The following is a 23007-nucleotide window of genomic DNA, read 5'->3' on the forward strand; positions in this document are numbered from 1 at the left end:
TGTCATGGTTTAGCCCAGCTGGCAACTACACACCATGCAGCCGCTCACTCACTCCTCCCTGCCACAGTGGGATGGGAATGAGAAAATGTAACAAAAGGCTCCAGGGTTGAGAAAAAGACAGGCAGGGATCACTCACCAGGGCAAAACACACTTGACTGGGGGAAAATACCAATTTAATTCATTACCAAGAGCATCAGAGAGGATAATAAGAAGAAAACAAAACCAGATCTTAAACACATCCTCCCCCATCTCTCCTTTCTTCCCAGCTTTACCTCTTCCCCCTCAGCAGCACAGGGGGGCAAGGACAGGGAATAAGGGTTGCGGTCAGTTTGTCACACACTGTTTCTGCCACTCTTTCCTCCTCAGGGGGAGGACTCCTCACACACTGCCTCTGCTCCAGTGTAGGGGCCCTTTCCACAGGGGAGAGCCATCCACGAAACTCTCCAACGTGATTCCCTCCCACAGGATGTAATCCTAATCCAGCAGACTACTCTAACATGGGCTTCCCATGGAGTCACAACTTCTTAGGGCACAGTCACTGGATCCAGTGTGGGGTCCTCCATAGACTGCAGCTACCTCTCTGCTCCACCATTAATCTCCAGCAGCATGGGGTCCTTTCCCACAAGAGACAGTCATTTTCAAACTCCTTTGGGTGCAGCTACTTGCTCTAGCGTGGGGTTCTCCACAGGCTGTGGGTGGGTCTCTGCTTCACCGTTAATCTCCCCAGGTGGTTGGAGGGCCACTGCCATCTCACCACGGGCTGCGGGGGAATCTCAGCTCTGGCACCTCCTCCTGCTCCATCTTCACTGCCCTTAGTGTCTGTGGGGCCATTTCTCTCAGGTCTCAGTCCTCTTGACTAACCTCAGCAGTCCCAGCAGGACAAACCCTGCCCAGTGGGTGCCCCAGGAGTGGGGTGCTTCGGAGCTCTCCGAGCTGCGCCGCCATGGCCATCTCCAGCTGAGTGGCTGTGGCCCAGTGTGGCCCTCGCCTCCGCCCTCTCAGTTGCAGGTCCCGCATGGTGCGAGTTTCTTTGCCCCTGCTTAAACATGTTATTCACAGAGGTGCTGTCAGCTCAGCCCTGGCCAGAGGCAGGTCCGACTTGGAGCCAGGGAAGCTTCTAGGAGCTCCTGCCAGGAAGTGTCCCTGCAGCCCCTCCTCTGCTACCCAAACCCCCACCACGTAACCAGCACACCCACAGACTTTGACACTTTACCCTTTGACTGTTGCTCTGCTACAACTTGTAAATACACTCAGCGATTTCGGAAGAGGAGCAGGGGTGGGGTTGGATGTAGAACATGTTTTTAACAAATCAAACATGATTTTAACAAAGCAGCTACCCTGAACTGAAGAGTTGCCCTGATAGGAAACACAGGCACTTAGGAAAACATCCTGCGGCAATGTGAGGAGCTGTACAACCTACTGTGATGGCAGAAGGATCAGGATATAATTTCTGTGACCAGTTATTTTAACAGTCATTTCTAAATGATCAGTCAGTGCAGGAATCTCTAGATTTCAGAAGAAACACAAGGAAAAGTACAAGTTTCCTAAGAATAAGAAAATAAATTTATGGCGTTTACAGACATGGATAATGACATGTGATGAAGATTAAGCCCTCAGTTTCCTTGGCTTTTGCAAGTATTCAGCAACAGTACATGGTGCTATGGTATCAGACAGCAATAGTATCACATAATGTACAGGGTTTCACATCCAGAATTTTAATACAACAGCCTGATTTGAGTCACGAAACACGCTCCTCTGAAAGACAAAAAGGAAAGAGCCCTCACTAAGATGCACATGGGTCCAACTGACTGAAAAGCTTTTAATAGCCCTTTGCATTTAAACTGATAACATTACGAATTCAATACATCAAAGAAAAAAACAGTAAAAACTTGCTTAAGAGGAAAAGGAATAGAGCTTTTACAAAAGTTAGACGTTACCTCTTGGAAAAGGATAATTCTTAATTATATTTGAACAGAATTCAAACTGATAACAACCCCATCTCCTATCAGAAATACTGCAACTTACAGTAGTTCTTATGTGTAATAATTAATATTGACTCTGAGCTGAATTTTCAACACATCTCTCAGCCTGATTGGTCTCTAAACGCTCTGTGCTTTGAAATACTTAATTATTTTTAAATGTTTGTAACCAACTGCCAGCATGTTTTTTATTTTGACTTTATGAAACAGATATATACAAGTACAGTTTTACAACTCTAGAAGCTTTATGGACTGAGCACATTTCATTAGGCCCAGAACTTCCACACTAATACATTATTTTTATGAAATACTGCCTTGTAGCAACAAAAGGCCTATTTCTCACTCTTAATGAGGAATTTCCTCATTTAATTAGAAACTAAATATATTACACATTTTTCTCATCATCTTCCAATTGCCTAGTTTTGGTTTGGGAATGATTTTTTTTTTTCCTCAGTAAATGACTTTTCAACTGGGGTTTGCAGAGTTCAATTATTCAATCTCTTACATTGAGAATAGGAGCTAAAATTATGTTATAAGGTAGGAAAGACAAAATAAAACCACATAAAATTTTATGAGACTGGACATACACAGTAGCTTTTACAAGTCAATTGGTAAAAAGGCAGAAATGGATTGAAGTTTATTCTTTAACTTATAAGCATGCAGCAAAGCAAATAAACATTATATTTTGTAGGACATGCAGAAAATAAAGACTTGTCATGCGTTAAAAATCTTTACTGTGGTGTAAAAGCACAATATTATTGAAACTTTGCAATGCTACTATAAAGGCTGAACATGAGATATATGTCTACTATAAAATTCTACAATAAAAAGTGATGGATCCATCTTAGACATAGCGTATACCTATCAACTTCCCACTGTTCAGTGGAGCAGTCACTGGCTATCTTGAATGCTTTCTGCCTTAATAATAAATTAAATGGTTTAATGTTAAGTGTCTGATCTGTGAAATTATTTAAGTGCTTTTTTGGCATTACATGTAGGCAAATGCTTTAGCTAGTTACCTGTTATTGTATGAAACAGAACGTCACAAACACAAATGTGATAATTTTAAGTCCTGTTACCACTTCAGTGCAACTACTGCCCATAAGCCTCACAAAGTTGGTAAATGCCTTCCTATGTGAAGGTCAGAGTGATGTCAAGGTGTATGGATCATTTTGTTTTCTAAAGTTTATCACTCTCTTTGCCCTAAGTGTTTCTGATCCAATTCATAAAGATAAAGCAAAAGGGCAGGCGCAGGAAGAGTTGTAAGAGTTCACTGATGGAAAGCAAGAAAAAAAACAGATTTTCCAGGGCAAGCTAATAAAAGGGCTATCTCCCCTTACAGAAACAGGAGAGGTAGTTCCAGAAGGGACACTTGACTAAGGAATGACAGACAAAAGAAGTTATATTTGGAGAATTTTTTTTTTTTAAAGCCATATGGCAATATAAAACATCAGAATCAGAAAGGAAGTGAGGAGGTGAACAGAAGACAATTGTGTGAGCTGATATTTGCCAGTCAACAGCAAGACCTCTACGGCCCTTACAGAGTGAGCTGCCCACTGGTGATGACAAGCGTAATCCTCTGCAACAGACACAGGGTAGCCCGAGTCACTGATTTTGGCTAGAAACACTGTGTTTCACTCTCCTTTATATCACCTTTGCCATTTACCAGATGTTGCCCATAGGGCAATTTTTGTTATCAAAGAGCTCTCCATTAAGTGATGAACACATTTCCTGCTGCCTCCTGTGCTGAAAGGTCGAGAGCAGCAGGAACAACCAGAAAAGCCTGACTGAGATTTCTCCAACAAGTTATACACCAGAGAGCCAGACAAACTTCACTCCACCTATCGACTGGCTTTTGAAAATTTAAGAAAGTAAATTTATGAGGTACAGTGAAAATGCATGTAAGCATAATTGTCCTCTGAGGACTGGAAATCTCCAGATAATTTTTCAGTAACATAGGCTTACTCCAAGCTGCAAATTCACAACCACCCTCACCCTTAACAATCTCAGATCCTAACCCCGTGGATCCTTCTATTTACATAGCGCCTCCAGCTAGGCAGACAGATTTCCCTCCTGCTCAGAGGTATTCCTCTGTATGCCAACACCAAAAGATAGAGCTGAAACAGTGCAACATCAGGTGGTATTCCTTTCCCCACAGCATATTCTCCTCTTTCATTGATCTTCTTTCCCTGAAAGTACTGCAAAACATGATGCAAATTATATTAGAATTCTCTGCACTTCGGTACTTATTTTTCATAATATCCTTCCTGATGTGTTGAAAACTGTACAATTAAACACAAATACCATAATCCTCAATACTCAACATCCAAAAGGAAATTCAAAATGTGTTTCTCTGTGTAGAATTTAAGCTTTTAAGTACCTAACCAGCTAGCTAACCCAAGATTTTTTGTCTCTGTTACTTTCCCACAAGCAATATACACACATATAAACAGTTTGATACTGGAACAAGTGTGATTCTTTCTTCTAAGACTAAAAGATGATTTTGAATTGGTTGTCCTGACTGGTTGGTGTTTAGAGACCATGCTCAGGTACCTCATAGCTGCTCATCAGCACAGGTTCCGATAACATCAGATTTGAGTGGAAAATTTATTTCAGTGCCTTCAATGTCTGTGATTTTATCTTGGGTCAATAGCGCGTAAAACAGTTGCAGTTTTGCGAAAAGCTCTGTGTGTCTTATATGCACAGAAACCTCTGTCTTTAATAAGTACAAATATTTTTAAGGATACAATCTGACCTTAGTGACATAGTCACACAAAGAGTGATTTCAGTTTTAGAAAATTACCAACTTTAATCGATCACAGTGGCCTTTTTATTTCTTTCTTTGGTACGCTTTCCATTATTAACAGTGGTAGAAATGCCCAGGCAGCATCTCCACCACAAGGATTGTTTCAAATCATTCCTCCGTCTGTTGCTCAGGATTGTTACTTTACTGAAGGATGATTTATCAAATACTATCTCACCAGATTTTAATACAGTCTTTACAAATTTAACCGCTTGTTCCAACTTCAGCAGGGCTATATGTGACTGAATTCCCATCCTCAGATAAATGCCAGAAACTGACTACAGGATGACTGGGAGTCATTGCCTCAAATGTCTCAGGCTGGAATAGCCTATTGCTCTGCTGAAATGAGTCAGTGCTTTGGGTCCATTACTTGCTGTGGAAGTGTCTGACAGGCTGTCTAGCATCCAGATCTCTGAGCAGTAAGCTACAGCAATGAGGTAAGACACGGCTTGCTTTTTAAAGGCCCATCTCTACTCCGCTGCAAAACCTACTGCACGTTTTTATTGTCTCCTACTGCTGTACTCACCGTACACTCCCATCAGTCCTCTAATATCCTTGGTTATATTTGGCCAATACACGCTGTCTTCGGCATTCCAGGTTGTTTCAAACATCCAAAGTCTTTTATTTTCAGAGCTATGATTTGATTGCCTACGAGATGCCATTTTAACTATCTTTTGACTGGTTTAGCAGTTGCAAGCTTTCTAACAGCAGTTTCTTGTTGTGATTCTTATATAAGAATCCTACCTATGCAGAACATTTTCGATTCATGTTTTTTTCCTGCAACAACTTTGAGTTCCACTTTTTTTTTTTTTCTGATTTGTATTTGTGCATTTGCTATTGCATGAGGCAGGTAGACATTTCTGGAACCTTCTTTATGCCAGCTAGTAAAATATCTCAATAGTAAGCTCAGCGCTCAGCTTTATTTGTAGCAATATATTTATACATTGATATATAGAGAGAATTAAACACAGGGTGCAATTCATCTAACCTACTTTCAACATCTGCCTTCAGTGCTCATAGATTCTGCTGACTACGTTGATTACGTTTCTACTGACTGTATATGTGTTCAGGCTGACAAACATGGATATAAATGTTGGCACAGCTGGATGACTTGCACCATTTGTATATAGTCCGTTTTACTTGTAAATTTGTCTGCAGGCTATGTCCATGTCTGTAGCTCATAGCAGAGTTATTTTAAACTTCTACAGTGTCCCTTCGAGCACGACCAGTGATCAATCCATTGTGAATCAGTTAAGCTTTCACAAAGCACCTATGTCACTCAGTCCCCTTTTGCTTTCCTTCACCAAATATTAACCTCTTCTTTCTCTGTTACTTCTTTCTTCTTGATAGCATACATCTTATAAGTTATGCTTATAAAGATGTGTCTTTCAAATTGAATTTTTCATGGGATGTCCAGGCAGTCACTGACATGTTCAGAAGCTGCTGGAGTAGATTGTCGTCTTTGCCTGTTACAAGTCATCAGGTGTTGCTCCTACCTGTTCAATTTGTAATTTATCCCTCTACAATTCTGTGGTTTTCCTAGTGTAACTTATATACTGCTAAGCATGCTGATTTTCATGTTTTTCCACATGGAAGCCTGCCACAATTCTTTGCTTTGTATTCTTTTGTCATTTCTACAGTATTCTTGTTTCCAATTTCACGTACCTGCAGAAACACACTCATTTCCAACATCATAACCTGCATGATAGAGTATAGAGAGCACCAAAGAAGTGTAACATTGAAGTTTCATCTTTTCATTCCCATCTGTTTTCCTCTCTTGTGCCACTCATCTGTGCTCCTCAACACCAGTACTTCCAGTACCAGTAGCTTCTTCACTGAGAGAGCTGAAATTGCCGATCTATTAAACAGCTATTACTTATCCTAATAGTAGTGATTGATTTCTCCCTCCCTCCATTCCTCCTGCAGTTTTTCTTCCTTCTAGCTTTTCCAGGATAATACCGTCTCCTTGCTACAATCCAGAGCTCCCTGTCAATTGAAACCACATCCAATTACACCCTGCCTTTTCAGTGTATAAACTTCTTTCAGCTCATTTACCTCACGGGGCTCCTAGCTCCTTACTACACCACTGCAGTGGTAAACCCCTTCCTCTCATTCATTCTGTCCCCTAATCATCAGCATCCTCTCGTCCTGGTATAGTCCATCTAGTTGGGGTCTACACATTCATGTCCCAGAGCAAACTAAGCTTCAACCTTCTACTGCTCTTCATCTACTTTCTCTCCTAGATTCAGACCTTATTTTCTCCCTTTGAACTTTGAAAAAAGATAGCCACTTGCCCGAGTTAAGACTGAGTGAAAAACTAACCAGAGACTTCAGGATTGAGCTCACAGACCTAATTTCCATTTTTAGTTTGCTGAAAGAAATTACTCCTACATGTTGGGTACTGATGTTCCAGGAGTAACAGTTTCTTTCAGTTCTGAACATTTTGTTTCAGTAATGATATCATAATTAACTGAAATGAATTTGCTAGCAAAACATTCAAGTGTAAAGTCATAATCTGCATGTTAATACTTGCATTGTCTTCTGTTTTGCAGAGCAGTCACTGGCTTTGGGAATAAAACACGATGGATGGTTCAAAGGGAACAACCTCAATATCAGAAAATTCTAGTCATGAAAGAATTTGCTGGACCAATCTAAAAACTTTCACTACAGATGGAGAAAATTGATCAATTGAAAACATTAACAAAAACCACAATAGAATCCAAGTCAACAGTTACTTATCAGAAAACTGTAAATTTTTTTGGTGATGCACACACGGTTTTCTTTTCAGTGACAGTTCTTGAAAGACTGGCTACATCAAAGGTTATATAGATTGGCAGGATTATCTAATCTCTTTTGGAGCTTCCAGATGTTGCTCATCCAGAAAAAAAAGGCTAAGGGGAAGTAAATAAACTTTTCAAATAAGGGAAAGTTATTTAGTAGGAATTAGCCCCAAATTAAGCCCAAGTTTTACATGACTATTTGAAGATGACTATTGCTTTATTTTTACTTGTACAAATACTCTGGTCATATTCTAAACACTACTTCTATGTATTCGCTGCAATCTCCCCTACTGCATGCTTCCTGCTACAAACAAAATCGTAAGAAGACAGAGGATAGAAGACATCTCGTCTAAGACCCAGTGAATAGATATATATTACACTACTTATAAAAATATGATTGCTATTGAAATAGAGAATAATTTGCATGCTCAGTCTTCAGACAAAATACATGAATAAGTTTTGCTGCTTTTTCTGAAGAATATAAGAACTACCATATTGGGCTGAACTATACAGTGCAATTCCTTTTGAATCCTTTCTCTAACACCATGTGGGACCAGATGCTTTGGAAGAAAATGCAAGGAGACGATGTAGGAAAGCTTGTCCAGCAAGGAAGTTTGCTACCTCTTAGCCGAAGTTTATGTAAATTCTGCAACAATCCTTCCAAAATTACCATCTCCTGTTGCCCTAGTGCTATCTCTCATTTACTTAAATTAAAAGGGATAACATGAATACATAATGTAAGCGGCCTTCCATGAAGTAGGCCAATATGTACGTCCTGAGGTTCAAAAAGGCCAAGCACAAGCTCCTGTACCACCATCAGGGCAATCTCCAATATCAATATAGATGGGATGAAGGGATTTAGGGCAGCTCTGTGGAGAAGTAATCGGGGATATTGGTAGATATGAGCCATCGATGTGTGTTTGCAGCCCAGAAAGCCAATTGTGTCCTGGGCTGCAACAAAAGCGTGGTCAGCAGGTCAAGGGATAAGATTCTACCCCTCTACCTTACTTTCCTGAGACCCCATCTGGAGTGCTGCATCCAGATCTGGGGACCCCAGCATAAGACAGACATGGACTTGTTGGACCGGGTCCAGAGGAAGGCCACAAAAATGATCAGAGGGATGGAAGACCTCTGCTATGAAGAATGGCTGAGAGAGTTCAGGTTGTTCAGCCTGCAGAAGAAAAGGCTCTGGGCAGATCTTATTGTGACCTTTCAATAATTAAAGATGGGTTTATAATAAAACTTTTTATTAGAGAAAGAGAGAGACTTTTACCAGGGTCTGTAGTGACAGGACAAGGCGTAATGGTTTTAAACTGAAAGAAGGTAGATGGTGGTGTTGAGACATTGGAATGAGCTGACCAGAGAAGCTGTGGATGTCCCATCATTGGAAGTATTCAAGGTCAGGCTGGATGGGGCTTTGAGCAACTTGATCTAGTTGAAGATGTCCCTGCCCATAGCAGGGGGAGTGGAACAAGACGATCTCTTCCAATTCAAACCATTCTATGATTCTATGAATTTCTTACAATAGCCTACTAGCCTTGATTTTTCTATCTGCTATATGTTGCAAAAACCGCCAGCTATTACCAAAAAAAAAAAAGAGAAGAGAAAGAATTGAAGATAAAATACCAGAAATGTACCCATGCTAAGTTGTCAGCATTTCCCAATAAAACCTGATGGACCTAAGGCATTCTTTTATAAATAACTGCTTAACTATCTCCTTGATAGTGTAAGTCTATACAAAAGTTCTATGATCAAAGTACTGTTTTCCCAGTATATAATAATACAGAAGTATTTTTTTTAATTTACTGTTTCCCTTGTTGTTACTAAATATCTATAGTTAAATGTGAAAGTCAAGTGTATTTCATGTTCCCAGGCAGTTCAGTTCTATTACACGTTCTTGATTTACAGGTCACATATAATAATATTCAGTTATTCCATGGCAGGAGCAGAGACTGAGACTAGATTAAGACCCCTCATGATCTCTGATCATTCAAACCATCAGGAGAAATTCCAAAGATAAAATTAAAATCTTTATTAATCCCAGGCAACAAATATAAATTTTAATGAAAATCCATAATAATCTGGGTTAGCTACCACTGTCCTCTGCAATGCTGCTACAGGCATAGCAATACCATTGAGAAATGTTCAGTCCATGAGAGATGCCATAAAAGGAAAAAAATTCCAAAGTAATTTGCAGTATCTGATACAAGGCTGCACTAGAAAACATACACTGATAAACAAAACAATAAGTCACAGAGAATAAACAGAGGTACTTACTACCGTGAGCATGGAAAACTAATACAACCAAGTATGAAGCATTGTTGCATGTTGAGTGGGATGTAGAGTCACGGAGCTTCAAGGACCCCCGTGAGAAGGGCTGTGTTACTGCCTGGAGAGCTGTAACACAGAGAGGGTTTTCCCACCTCCACAGCCACCGAGCTCTGTTAGGAGTATCAGTGACAGGCAACGAAACAGACTTCCTGAGCTTAGCTCCCTGACGTTCACAACATGACTCACTAACTCATGAGTGGTTTATTACAGAAATAACCACACTTGTGGCCTGTAGAGCATAAACTTTAGAAAGCTTCACAAAAAAACCAAAACTCCATGTCTTCTTTTGTTATCTGTTATTATCAAAGATTTCAGAGGTTACTTTAAAAATGTTCTCTATATATGGGGAAATAGATGCCCATATCCCAAAAACCACAAATTACTAATTATGTTAATAATACTATAAGCTGTTGTACCCCCTAGTTTTGAAGTAGTAAATGGCCTTGTCAAATACAGGCTAAGGACAACAGTGAATGAAGCCCTCAAACCAGCTATTTTCACTCCCTGTTCTTCCTTTCCTTAGTCAAACACAATCAGCTCAGCAAAACCATTCAGAAGAAGAAATAAATATTAGTTAAAACAAAGAAAAAGTTGAGACTTACACCTCAGAAATTTCAAAATCATCTTGAGTAATTTGGAAAGCCTACTATACCACAATGCACCCTCCATGAATGATGGCAGAAACCATTTGGGTAGACATTTTTATTGTGACAGGGATTTAATGTGCCATTGTCCTCAACTGTCCTTTTAACAAGGTTATTTAATTTATGATTTGGAGGTAAAAACAGTTTGTAGTGTTGTCATTAGCATAATTAATCATATCCTGTTCTCCAGGAAGTGGACATCTGCCATGTGGGACTCCTGTACACATTAACTCTGTCATTCTTTTGATCTCAGAACAACCTCTGGAAGTGTTCCAGATCTCTAATAATAGAAATGCCATTGTAAAAAATCTTGGTTACTAAGAAACAGTAGACCAAACAGTATAAAAAGCACTGAAAACTTGTCTTTATCACTAGGGACAGGGTAGGATTGGTCCTGGTGATGGTGGCTCCTGTTTCTGTTTGCCTGTCCTGTCACACCTCTAGGCAGAGCACCACCAGCTGGAGTCCATGAACTTGCTGGACACGTTCGAGGACCAGAGGATGCTGTGGGTGTGCTCTGTGATACTGCCCTCTGCCTCTCTGTTTTCATTTTTCAACTCTTACTCCTCCTCCTTCTTTTTCTCATTTGTTGTCTTCCACGTCATTTCATTTTCCTCTGGTTGCCTTTTTGTCTCTCAAGGAGGCGGAGCAAGGGGGGAGCTGGAGGGGTCAATGGCTGTTCCTACTGCAGGAGATTGGTTCAAGCAGCAGCCAGCAACAGTGGGAGGGGAAGCCTCAACTAAGAGCCATCAGTGGTTCCCAGAGCTATAAGACCAGGAGCTCGAGCTGTGCCATACCTCCCTTCTTACCCCACAGAAGGAGGAGAGGGACACCATGGTACTGTCACAGACACTGTGCCACACCAAGGCAACACACCACAATGGGTTTTGTCTTACAGGTGACAAGCTAGGTACTTCATGCAGCACTTCTTATCTTTGGATAGTAAATCCTCTGCCTTCAATGCAGGCAAAACCTGTTTCCTGCCTTGTTTTGGCTCCGGCACTATCTCCGTAAGTGCAACTGCTCCAGACACACACAAACACACAAAAGATTTCTGGGGGAAATACCTAAATAGAAAATGATTAATGCTACAAAGTCTTACACTGAGAGGATTCTCTAACAGTTCAACTTGAGCAGCTGGAGGTTTTTCATCATATCTATATTTTGTAATTTTCTTTCTTGGAAAGGAAAATTTCCTAAATAAATGCTGCAGTTTATCTCTTGACATATACAGGGGAAAAAGATATTTTAAATAGCTGTAAGAAACTCTTCTCATATTACTCAAAGGAAATGGTTAGAAAGCCACTTACCCCCGGTTGCCACAGTAATTTCTCGTAGAAAATGGCCATAAAATGGAAAATCGAAGGACAGATTCACTCTCTGAAAGGAACAACATCAGAAAATAAAATCGATATTGTGCAGAAAAGTAAGAGAAAACAAAATGAACAGTCCTCCACTTCAAACATCTGTTTCATTATGTTTTATTTTTCACCTGAGCCTTGCTATTCTTAATTTGGAATTGCCAATAGCTAACTAGAAACAATTCTGTGTAGCACTTAAACACCTGAAAGCAGTGGATCTTCATAATCAGAGACTTCAGAAAATAAAACATATCAGCAGACATTATAACTCTCTCATAAGAATGAAACTGATAAAGATTTGTAGAGTTTTTCCTCATAAAACGTTGCTTTAACCTCTTTCTTAAGAGGAGCCATCAATATTCAAGGCCTTATCAATATCTAAGTTTTACAGGATGCCCACTCCCTTGGCTGCTGGTGGTTTGCTCCTCTGCCAAATGCTCTTTCAGTGCTCTCCTTGACATCCTACTGCTACCTGGGGGCTTATCTGACCAAGGCTAGTCACTAGAAGGCAATTCCTTTATCACACCCACATGACACCAGTACCATTAACTAGGAGCTGAAACGATTTATAAAGAAATATTCAACAGAGGTATTAACAAAATCTACTTAAGGTACTTACTGCAAGATAAAAAAGGAAGAAAAATCTTTTTTCCCCCCCGGCAGCCTTCAGGTGACTCTCCTTTATCAGTTGAATTCACAGCAGAGAACTGTTATTTGGGGAATAGACTCTTCTCCTCACCTAAGTTAACCATAAAGGACCACTGAAACCCAAATTCATTTTCCCTCTCTGCCTGTGGCTCTCTCCCATCTATTCTACTCCTTTCCCAAAGCTCACTGATTATTGCGGCCACCCATAATCATCATTTGGCGTGCTACCTGGTTAAACTGAACAAAGTGGTAGTCATGACAGAAAGGAGTGCTGAAATCCCAGTAAGGGATAAACATTTTCACTGTTTAAATGTAATATCCCATAAAAACCACATAACTTCCATAATAGCCTTAAGTCAAAATAGGGACTGGGTATGCAGCCATTATTATTTGTTATTTAGGAGGAATTACTACAGTAGAAATTGGTGTGAAGATGGATTGTTGATGACTGTCTCTCAACCCTAATCTTTGATGTCTCCATTTAAGAAAGGGCAGCAGTTCATACATTTAAAAAAAGAAAAAAAAAGAGGGGGGGGGGAAAGAGAATTTTGTCTTTATTTTCCCTACCATTATTTCAATCCTGGGTTTATTAATCTCAGATTATATCTGAGTATTTCTTCTCTCCGGAAGAATTCTATTTACATCCACTAGAAATGTTTAAAGAATTATTTAGCACGAAATTAACATCTGAAGATTTACAGTAACTTTAAATTAGATTTTCTTTCCACTTAACTGGAAGACAGATTTTTGACAGGATTTATTATTTTGTTTGTTTGTTTCTAATTAAAATGCAAAATCCATTTGCATTGTGTTAATTGGACTGAGCAGGTTCTAATGACCCTTTCTGTATATACATAAATATGGATATACAACTGAACATTTCATAATGATAGAACATAATCAAAACAGCATATGCAAAAGACAGCTCATGAATTAACCTAAACATGTGATTTTTTTTTTTTCCATTTTCTGAAGTTTTCACTGCTGAGGTGTATGCTATGTTTATGTATGCACTCAGTTTAAATTATGGTCTTGCTCTACCAAACACACTTAAAAACATCAGTTTTCTGACCAAACCTTCACTCTTTCCTTTATACACTGTAGTCCATTTTACTTATTAGCATTAACTTTCTGTATAACACAATAACCATTAAACTACTTCAAAAGACAACTATGCCCCCTTAACAGCCTTCTAAATTGCTGTAATCTAAATGTTAGCACAAAGATGTTTGCAATAAAGACTTAATGCTATGCCCACTCAAGCCTGATATAGATCTCCCATTGACTTCAATCAAAAAGTGATGCCTCTAATTCTGACAATGTAAAAATGTTTAATACAGACAATTGTTTATTACAATACTGTATTAAAGAACAAGGAATATTTTGAAGTGTAATATTGGAACAGCCACTAGAAATAAATCTAGAAATAAATGTGTTTTTACTTTTGCTGCTAGGAAGCATACCTCATTTTTCAGAAAGAGTATCAGGATTTTCAACCTACTGGAATAAAAATTATTTCTCCATGCATAAATGATAGACTGGACTGACAGGAAAGGGAATTGAGTTTCCAAGTATGAGGTGATCCTGTATCTAGTTTGGTATTTAAGTAATCAATTATTAGATATCTAGTCTAAACACACTGAGCATCCAAGCCACACCTAAAATTTTACTATACTATTAAGAAGATGGTGGCAATACATTGAAAAAAAAAAATCACTATTAATGATCCTGTAGTGCTAGCCATTTTATTTGTTCCATTAAAACTTGTGTATTACTTCCATCAATGACTATACTGTTTATAGAGACAAATCATCTCATGGATCCTCTCTTTATTACTTTTTCCAGTAGAAGCAAAACCAACTGACAGCTTCCGGGAACTCTTAGGATTCTATACTTCCAAATGAAAGAAAACACACAAATTCAGTGTAAAATTTTTACCATTCGAGAAATTCATTAATATTTAGCATATAGTAATTTGACTCCTTGTTCTCCTGTCAAATTTGAGACTAATCTTTAGAAATTGTCAGCATGTAAATCACCAAGTCACAGAAAGATGTGCAAAATGCCCTTTTAAAAAGGGTAATGGCAAAGTTTATCTCTATGGAAGAGAAGGGAAGAGATTGCTGCTTAGTTATGCATGATCTGCTCAGAATATATGACTCCACGGTTGCTATACAGTTACAGAGAACATCTTTTTTTTTTAAATAACTTCACTTTTAAATAACTTCGCTGTGTAGTACACATGAGTGTTGTTTGCTCAGACATATACAAGAAATCAATTATAGACCTGTAAATAAAATATAAAGCCTTCCTAGATGACTCACTGGTACTTTATCGTCCTTCAGGAGGGATATAAAACAAACCTCTGAAAAACAGGTCTTTAAAACAGCATGTACAGATGGCTGCAGCCACTCAAGTTCACAGTCCAAGATCAGAGAATCATAGAATAGTTTGGATTGGAAGGAACCTTTAAAGGTCATCTAGTCCAACCTCCCTGCAATAAGCAGGGACATCTTCAACAAGATCAGGTTGCTCAGAGTCGTGTTCAACCTGACCTTCAATATTTCCAGGGATGGGCATCTACCACCTCTTTGGGCAATCTGTTCCAGTGTTTCACCACTCTCATCATAAAAAAATTCTTCTTTATATCTAGTCTGAATCTACCCTCTTTTAGTTTAAAACCATTACCCCTTCCTATTGCAACAGGTCCTGCTAAAATGTTTGTCCCCATCTTTAAGTACTGAATGGTCACAATAAGGTCTCTGTACAGCCTTTTCTTCTCCAGGCTGAACAACCCTCTGATCATTTTTGTGGCCCTCCTGTGGACCCACTCCAACAAGTCCATGTCTGTCCTTATGCTGAGGTCCCCAGATCTGGATGCAGCACTCCAGATGGGGTCTAAGGAAAGAAGAATAGAGGGGCAGAATCACCTCCCTCAACCTGCTGGCTACACTTCTTTTGATGCAGCCCAGGATACCGTTGGCTTTCTGGGCTGTGAGCGCACATTGCCGGCTCATGTCCAGCTTTTTGCTCACCAGTACCTGCAAGTCCTTCTCTGCAGAGCTGCTCTCAATCCCTTCATCCCCCAGCCAGTATTGATACCTGGGGTTGCACTGGCTCATGTGCAGGACCTTGCACTTGGCCTTGTTAAACCTTACGAGGCTCACATGGGCCCATTTCTTGAGCTTGTCCAGGTATGTTTGGGTAAGTATGAATAGAGATGGATGTCAGCACACTAAACTGGGACCACAGCCTTCTCTGGTAGAGTTGGCAGAAAGGTGGAGTGGGCATCTGACATTCAGCAGAAAAGTCTTAATTAAACTGCTTGTTTTGGGGAGAGAGAGTTGAAGCCCTTGTGCTGCCAAGCTCCCCTCTGCCATGGTGAATGGTCCTCCACGCCAATCTCGCACCCAGACCAAAAGCATTATTTCACTTTAAACCTCTGGTTCAATAACTTCAACAAAACTTCCCCTTGCAATTGACGTTTTTAGGTGTATAATCTCAGGGATCCAACTGGAAACAATGCTTAGAACAAAGGAGGGGGAAGATGTTGTTTAATGATTAGCGAAGACGACAAGTTAAAATTTCTCAAAGGAATTTCACTAATGTTTAGGTCTCAAGTCTCATAAATCGATTTTATTAGGGAAACACATTTTACCTTATATAGGTGAATTTAGTTCCTTTGTTAATTTTTTCATTTGTTTCGATTCTCTCCCTCAACACAGAGCACCAGGATCCCAGATGAAGAAGGCAAGGCAGAAAATACAGGTTCTCACTTTTAGGTAGCTTTGAGGTTTTTATCTCATTAGAAAGAAATTGTCTTAAGAAAATAGCTGATACAGAGTTTTATTAAATCTACTCCAAAGATATATCACTGCCTGAAACCTCTGCATTTGCATTATCCCTGGCTCCTTACAGTCTTTTTGGCTATAAGGAATATATTTTATGTATAGGGCTCTCTGTTAGTCACATGTAGGGGATTTATCACCCCACTCTGCTTTTTGTATTCTGAGCTAAATACCACAGTATTTCTTCTTGCTGCCTCTTACGTTCCTCTGAGCCCATCACCTGGCTGGTGCCAGGGAGATAACAGATAAACTGACAGAAAAGATGGATGATATCTGGCTTTTCTCTCAGCTTCAAAACTGTTAAACATACCTGCATGTTTAAAAACTATACAACTTTTTAATAAGGCATTAACTAGATTTTGGTTTTAAACTGGCAAAACCCAAGGACTTCTTGTTCAAGCCAAGCTGGTGAATGGCTGAAACAAGAACATCACAAAACACAAATCTGTGTTGTAATTTTCTGTACGTGCCAATATTGGCTCTTCTATGTATGCAGTTTCCAGCCATGGAGATCTGAGACTACAACTCATAAATTGTGCAGCATTCAATTTCATGTGTAAGCACGTTAAGCCCATTATTTTCATACTCATTTTAACAGGCAGCATGATTACAATGAGTTAAACAAGATTTTTACTTATACTCTTTGTGATATTTCTTTGTTGATACCCTGAAATTGTGACCACACCTATCACTTTTCTTACTATATGACATTCTCATGAGCTTTATCAGTTCTCCCAAAAGAAAAAAAAAAAGCATGACACCTTGTACAAATTGGAAGTGCAAACTCTGGTACACTCAATGGGACACTTAAACTTCAGTAACTTAATCCTGAGCCCAGTTCTGTTGCTATTGAAGTCAATGGTAAAATTCCTTCTAACTTCAGCTACACAACTAGTTTGTGTTTGATAGTTTGTGATCCTTAAAAAGGAGATGAATTTTAAATATATCTGTAAAGGCATCTCTGAAGGACTGTTAGAGCAGGTGCAAAAAGGCAACTTGGAATCATTTCATAGGCTTTCATAGCTTAACTACAATTCAGAGATAAAGCTCTGAACAGCAGTCACAATACTTAGTAGTAATACTAACTACTGTGTTGGTCACTGTTGAAAAACATCCATGTCTGTCAAAGAAGAAAAAGGTGTAATAACTTACTGCTGCTTGCCGATGGGTATTGGAAAGGATCCCATGAATCTTTACTTTGTCTTTTTCCATTTGGTCTATATTGACCCACAAATCCCGGCTGGTAGAATCATACGGGCCATATGTCCTTGAAGTATAGTAATTGTGATCTGTATCCTCCTGAAAGGGGGAGAAAAACCCACAGCTATTACAGATTAGAATGGAAGAAGCACCTTAGCTTTATATAAAATTCACCCTTGAAATACTGAGTTCTATTGCTCCTGGGAGCAGCAGAAAAGACTACACAGCAAGTCAACAATGAAGAAAAAAGTACAAATTGCAAATGTGTTGCAAAAGACAGCTCTGCTCCTAACCATAAGCAGTCTGCAAGGCAAACAGTTACCTCATGCAATCATCTTACATTATGATTATAATGTTCACCATCACAAATCCTAATCATAGAGTTCCTGTAATCACATGACTGAAATCTATGGCAAAAAGTGTGACAGCTTTCAAGGCAAGATGGCCAGTAAGTTCCTGCAACAACGGCCATGCTCTAACAAAGGGATGAAGTGGTACTCACAGCTAACACCTCAAAAAGAATTGCATATTTTAACTTTTCTAAACATCATTTATTAGAATACCCTTTATGAGAACATCTAGAAAATTTGTAATACTTATTTCATTGAAAATCTCCAAAATATTGGTTTACTGTACATTTGCCACTCAGAGACAGATATGTATATATTTGTGGAAGAAAACTTCCTAGTTCTTGCAGTCTTTAAAACAGCAGTAGTTGCCGTCATGCTCACATGCAACAGCAAATTCAGAGGTAAAATACGTAAATCCTACATGTGCCGTGGGAGTCTCTGCTAGCAGTCCATCAACTTCTGCAGCTTGCAGATATCCAATTCCACAATCAATGGTTCAGAAGATAGTCAAAGTCTTGGCAGTATCTGCTTATTTCAATGACAAAGCTGAGACTCCAACACTCAAAATATTTGGTATGTCACTCAACCTCTCCGCAACTAGTTTACACTTAAAATCATATACATTTAGCACTGTAAAAACAGTAAAATTTTGAAATCTTATTATGCAAAATTTATTAAATGTTTAAAAATCTAACTATAGGAAATTCCAAAATTTCTGTCAAGGTCTGTAGCTATGATAGTCTGTACCTTCCTAAAAAGTATCTAATACAGTGAAAGGAAAAAAAAGCACACAGTCTGAGGTGAGAGATTAAACACATCCCAGATTCCCAGTCTTTCTTAACTCATCCCAAGTTGTTGTAACCATAAAATGTTTAAAACAGCAGCATTGCTAGCTTTCTCCTGAATAGCTACAAGTAATACTGTAAAAGTATATGCTAGTATTTCTCCTTTCCTTCCTCCCTTACTTCTCCTCTGTGCCAAAGCAAAATAAACAAAGCCTTAATGAGAGAGTTTTAAAATTAGAATAAACTTAGAAAATAAACAGTTGCATAGGAAATGGAAGAGGCAGACTTAAAATTTAGAACTACCCCCATGCTGGAGAAGTTCCTCTCCTGCAGCATCTCTTATACCCAGCAAGCAGCGTGTGACTGACCTCACACCATGCCATGCTGCCATGCAGATGTGACACCCCATCACCACCTTGACACATTCCCCAGAACATACACAACCCATTCCTACTGACATGGTCCTGAGCTGAAGATCCACTTGACAAGGGCTTATATTCTAGATGAAATGGTTCATATGCTAAGGGAAATATCTTGACCAAAAATCTTGTTTCAGCTGGAATTAACCCTACATTAACACCATTGATGATGCATTTTACTTAAACTGTTTCAGGTACAATCAAGTAATTTTCTCCTGGAGGTTTTCTATATCTTCTGCTGCACTTTATATGCCAGAACATACTTGCTCAGTGACACTTTGGAAGCAACTTCTAACAACCTCAGCAGCTCCGGGTTAGTCCCCCAAGTAAACATAATTAAAAACTATACTGTCAGGAAGATAAGAAAAGCCAGCCACCTTACCAAATTGTTTTCTTCTTTAATGGTCAACAGAAACAGTTATGTCATGTATACAAAGAGAGTACAGTAAATTAAAAGGTTTTGACAACATAGATATACTTTTCCTACCTAATTTATCATTCTGACAGCATTTCCATAGAAATTAAAGTTACATTTAAGGCATCAAAGTCTCAAAGAAAAGAGCTCCAAGAGACAAAGAAGAAATAATTACTAAAATAGCTTGTTTCAGATAAACATGGAATATTTAAACTATAGTTAAAACCGTGCAGTTGTTAAGTTTCCAGTTTTTCATACCTAATAAAGCTGTTCCAGTTAATTACTAGTAGCTAAGCCACTACATCCACAACTAGAAGGCTCTAGCACTGAGTCTAGTTGGTTGCTCTGCAAGAATGCTTTAAGCGGTACCTTGATCCATGCTTAAAGCAGACTCATCATATATCTTGTAAATCAAAGACTTTAATTATAGCCTTCAGCTCAACAGTTTTGTCAATGTGTGAGAAATTACTCACGTATAAACAACTATCAAATGTTGTGTAAAGCAAGTCTCATTAACTGTTTTAATTCATGTTAAATAACCATAGATACTTCTGGAAGGAAACAAATTCACTTTTACTTGGATGATAGAAAGAACACAATTTGTCTGGCTCTTGGAAAAGCTTCATAACCTCCATGCAGATGTATTTTACGAATGTACCATTAAATGTTTCTCCTTCTCATCCTATTTTTTTTTCATCCTATCTGTAAGTTTAAAATATGATGACAAAAAGGAACATATAGCTGACTACTAAAGTTGGCCTGAGCATCTCAGGAGCTATTAGTAAGGTTATGATCCATGCTGGCTTTCCAAGTCACTGCCTTCATAGTTTTTAACATGCATTACCATGGAAACGATATTGTTGGAGTCTTCCGTAAGTTTCCCAACTGTAGAGAAACGTTTTATTGGTATCAATAGATATCTATGAGTTTCCATTCTGACAGACCTGTTCATGGGCTTTGGTTGATAGCACCTGCTTCATAATACGTTCCATCCCCTACAGGTACTCTATGCATAAGAAGATGGAAAAATGCTTCAGAAATTATGCTGAATTTGCATGTAAATTACTGAACTAAGAATATAATTTTAACAGTTATACGACACACAGATATAGAGTTCTGCAGATAGGTAGAACTATACATAAATACAAGTACAAAGAGGAACAAAATTTACAGTATATTTTAACGACATAGAAGCATGTTACCAAATGGAAGAACGTGCATGGAAAGCAGAGAACATAGCCATTACTACATCAAGAAATTTTTCCTTTTTTCTTTGTTTTCCAAGTATTTTGTGGATATGAGAGTTATTTCCCATTGCTTCCCTAGGTATACAGTTCTGTCCAAATAGTGCATATATAAATGAAGTACGAAGGACCTCTCTTCTATTGAGAAGCACAGCTTTTAAGCAAAGGATTTTTCCAGAGCCTTTTTGCACCATCTGTGAGTACTACTGTTGGCAACCTTTGTGAGTATAAAGGGAATATTTATTAGAACCTTTCTCATAACTCTTCCCTTTTGGGGAAATAAGTTATTTTTTACCTGAGGCAATCCTTGATGCTGAGCTGCCATCTTATCATAGATTGTAAAGAAAATTAATTTCTTACAGTTTTCACGAGGGATATTGTCTGATGACACCTTGAATATATTCCCATACTTCCAACCACAACTCAATTTTCTCAGGAGAGCTAAACGCATGCACTATTCATGAAAGCTCAGCACAACTGAAGGTTAAGCCTTCTTTAAACTCTTGGTGTTCAGTATTTGTCAAATTCAATGACTCAACATCCATTCCATACGTTACATATACAGATACTCCCACATACAGTCCAAACATTACATACCTGTTTCCTGAATAACTACTGTCCCTTAACAGATTAAGGCTTCAAATGTGTGAGGTGAGCTGTCACAATCATAGAATCATAGAATGGTTTGGGTTGGAAGGGACCTCAAAGATCATCTAGTTCCAACCCCCCTGCCATGGGCAGGGAAACTCTCCACTACACCAGGTTGCCCAAAGCCTCATCCAACCTGGCCTTGAACACTTCCAGGGGTGGGGCATCTACAACTTCTCTAGGCAACCTCTTCCAGTGCCTCACTACCCTTACAATGAAAAATTTCTTCCTCGTATCTAATCTAAATCTGCCCTCTTTCAGTTTAAATCCATTGCCCCTTGTCCTATCACTACACACCCTTGTAAAAAGTCCCTCTCCAGCTTTCCTGTAGGCCCCCTTTAGGTACTGGAATGCTGCTATAAGATCACCCCGGAGCCTTCTCTTCTCCAGGCTGAACAGCCCCAACTCTCTCAGCCTGTGTCCATAGCAGAGGTGCTCCAGCCCTCGGATCATTTTCATGGCCCTCCTCTGGACCCACTCCAGCAGCTCCATGTCCTTCTTGTGTTGGGGACTCCAGAACTGAACACAGTACTGCAAGTGAGTTCCCATGAGAGCATAGTAAACTTGTGAGAATGCTTATGTTAATTTTCAAAAATCTTAGTTCCTCTGCAGTTGGAATGAGAGAAAGACATTCACAAAGCAAATCATTATAGATCAGCCAGACAGACAGCAGTTACATCTTGGTAGCTTAAGTTTTGGTTGCATCCTCCCAGTCCTGGAAGACTATTTGCGACATGACAGACTACAAATAAATAAATAAAACATTCAAGCTCTTTCTCTTCAAATATCTGTGATTAAGTGTCACGAATTATTTTCAGCTGCTATAAAGACAATTAGACTGCATTTAATTTGATAACTGTTGTCCCTTTAAATATTCTATTTCTTGAAATTGCATTTTCAGACTTCCATTGAGACAACGTCACAGCGAACAAATGCTGAAGCCATCAAGGACATGGAGTTAGACTTTATAGATGCCTAATTTTAACATTGTAAAAGGAAGGTCTGGTACTCAACTTTTAATAAAACGCATTAAGAAATTGCTTAAATATTGCTAAAATCACAGACTAGGAATATTTTAAAATTAACTGAAAGCGCTGCTAGATTTTGCCCCCAAAATTAGTGCTGACGAGATTCATCACCAAATAACTAAGTTCAGAAAGTCATCTTTAACTCTGAATATACTACAAGCATTTACAGATGAATAGCCTATGAAATTAATCAATCGTGTTTTCTAAAATCTGCATTTACAGAATAAAATTGAAACACTGGAAGGAGAAAATGGGCAATTATATACCATCTATCCTGAGATGAGGTCCTAATGGGAAGATTAGAGCCAGAGAAAATGGGGAAAGACACACTTCACATGCTGTTGGTGTGTAACTGCATTTTAACAGAGTACTGTAATTAAAATCATAACATAGCAATGTTATGATGCAATTTTACAGTTTTGTAGGATCTGATAACTACAGAACCCTGAGGAATGCTTAATTTGAAATGGGCTGTCAAAATGCGAAAGCTCAAATTTCAGTAGATAAGCTATGCATGAACTACC

The 23007-nt window shown here is 38.9% G+C and overlaps 1 protein-coding gene across 1 annotated transcript in view; it reads right to left on the reverse strand.

The window, feature by feature from the left end:
- Window positions 1-23007, reverse strand: part of PLXDC2 (plexin domain containing 2) — a 278206-nt gene that overhangs the window by 115943 nt on the left and 139256 nt on the right. Inside the window, exons 3-4 of the mRNA XM_086614682.1 lie at window positions 17547-17693; window positions 11848-11917 (exon numbers count right to left, since the gene is read on the reverse strand). Coding sequence (XP_086470808.1) covers window positions 11848-11917; window positions 17547-17693 — 217 coding nt within the window. The remainder of the gene's footprint in view (window positions 1-11847; window positions 11918-17546; window positions 17694-23007) is intronic.

The sequence above is a fragment of the Tauraco erythrolophus genome, chromosome 7 (genome assembly GCF_009769465.1).
Source record: "Tauraco erythrolophus isolate bTauEry1 chromosome 7, bTauEry1.pri, whole genome shotgun sequence".
NCBI lineage: Eukaryota > Metazoa > Chordata > Aves > Musophagiformes > Musophagidae > Tauraco > Tauraco erythrolophus.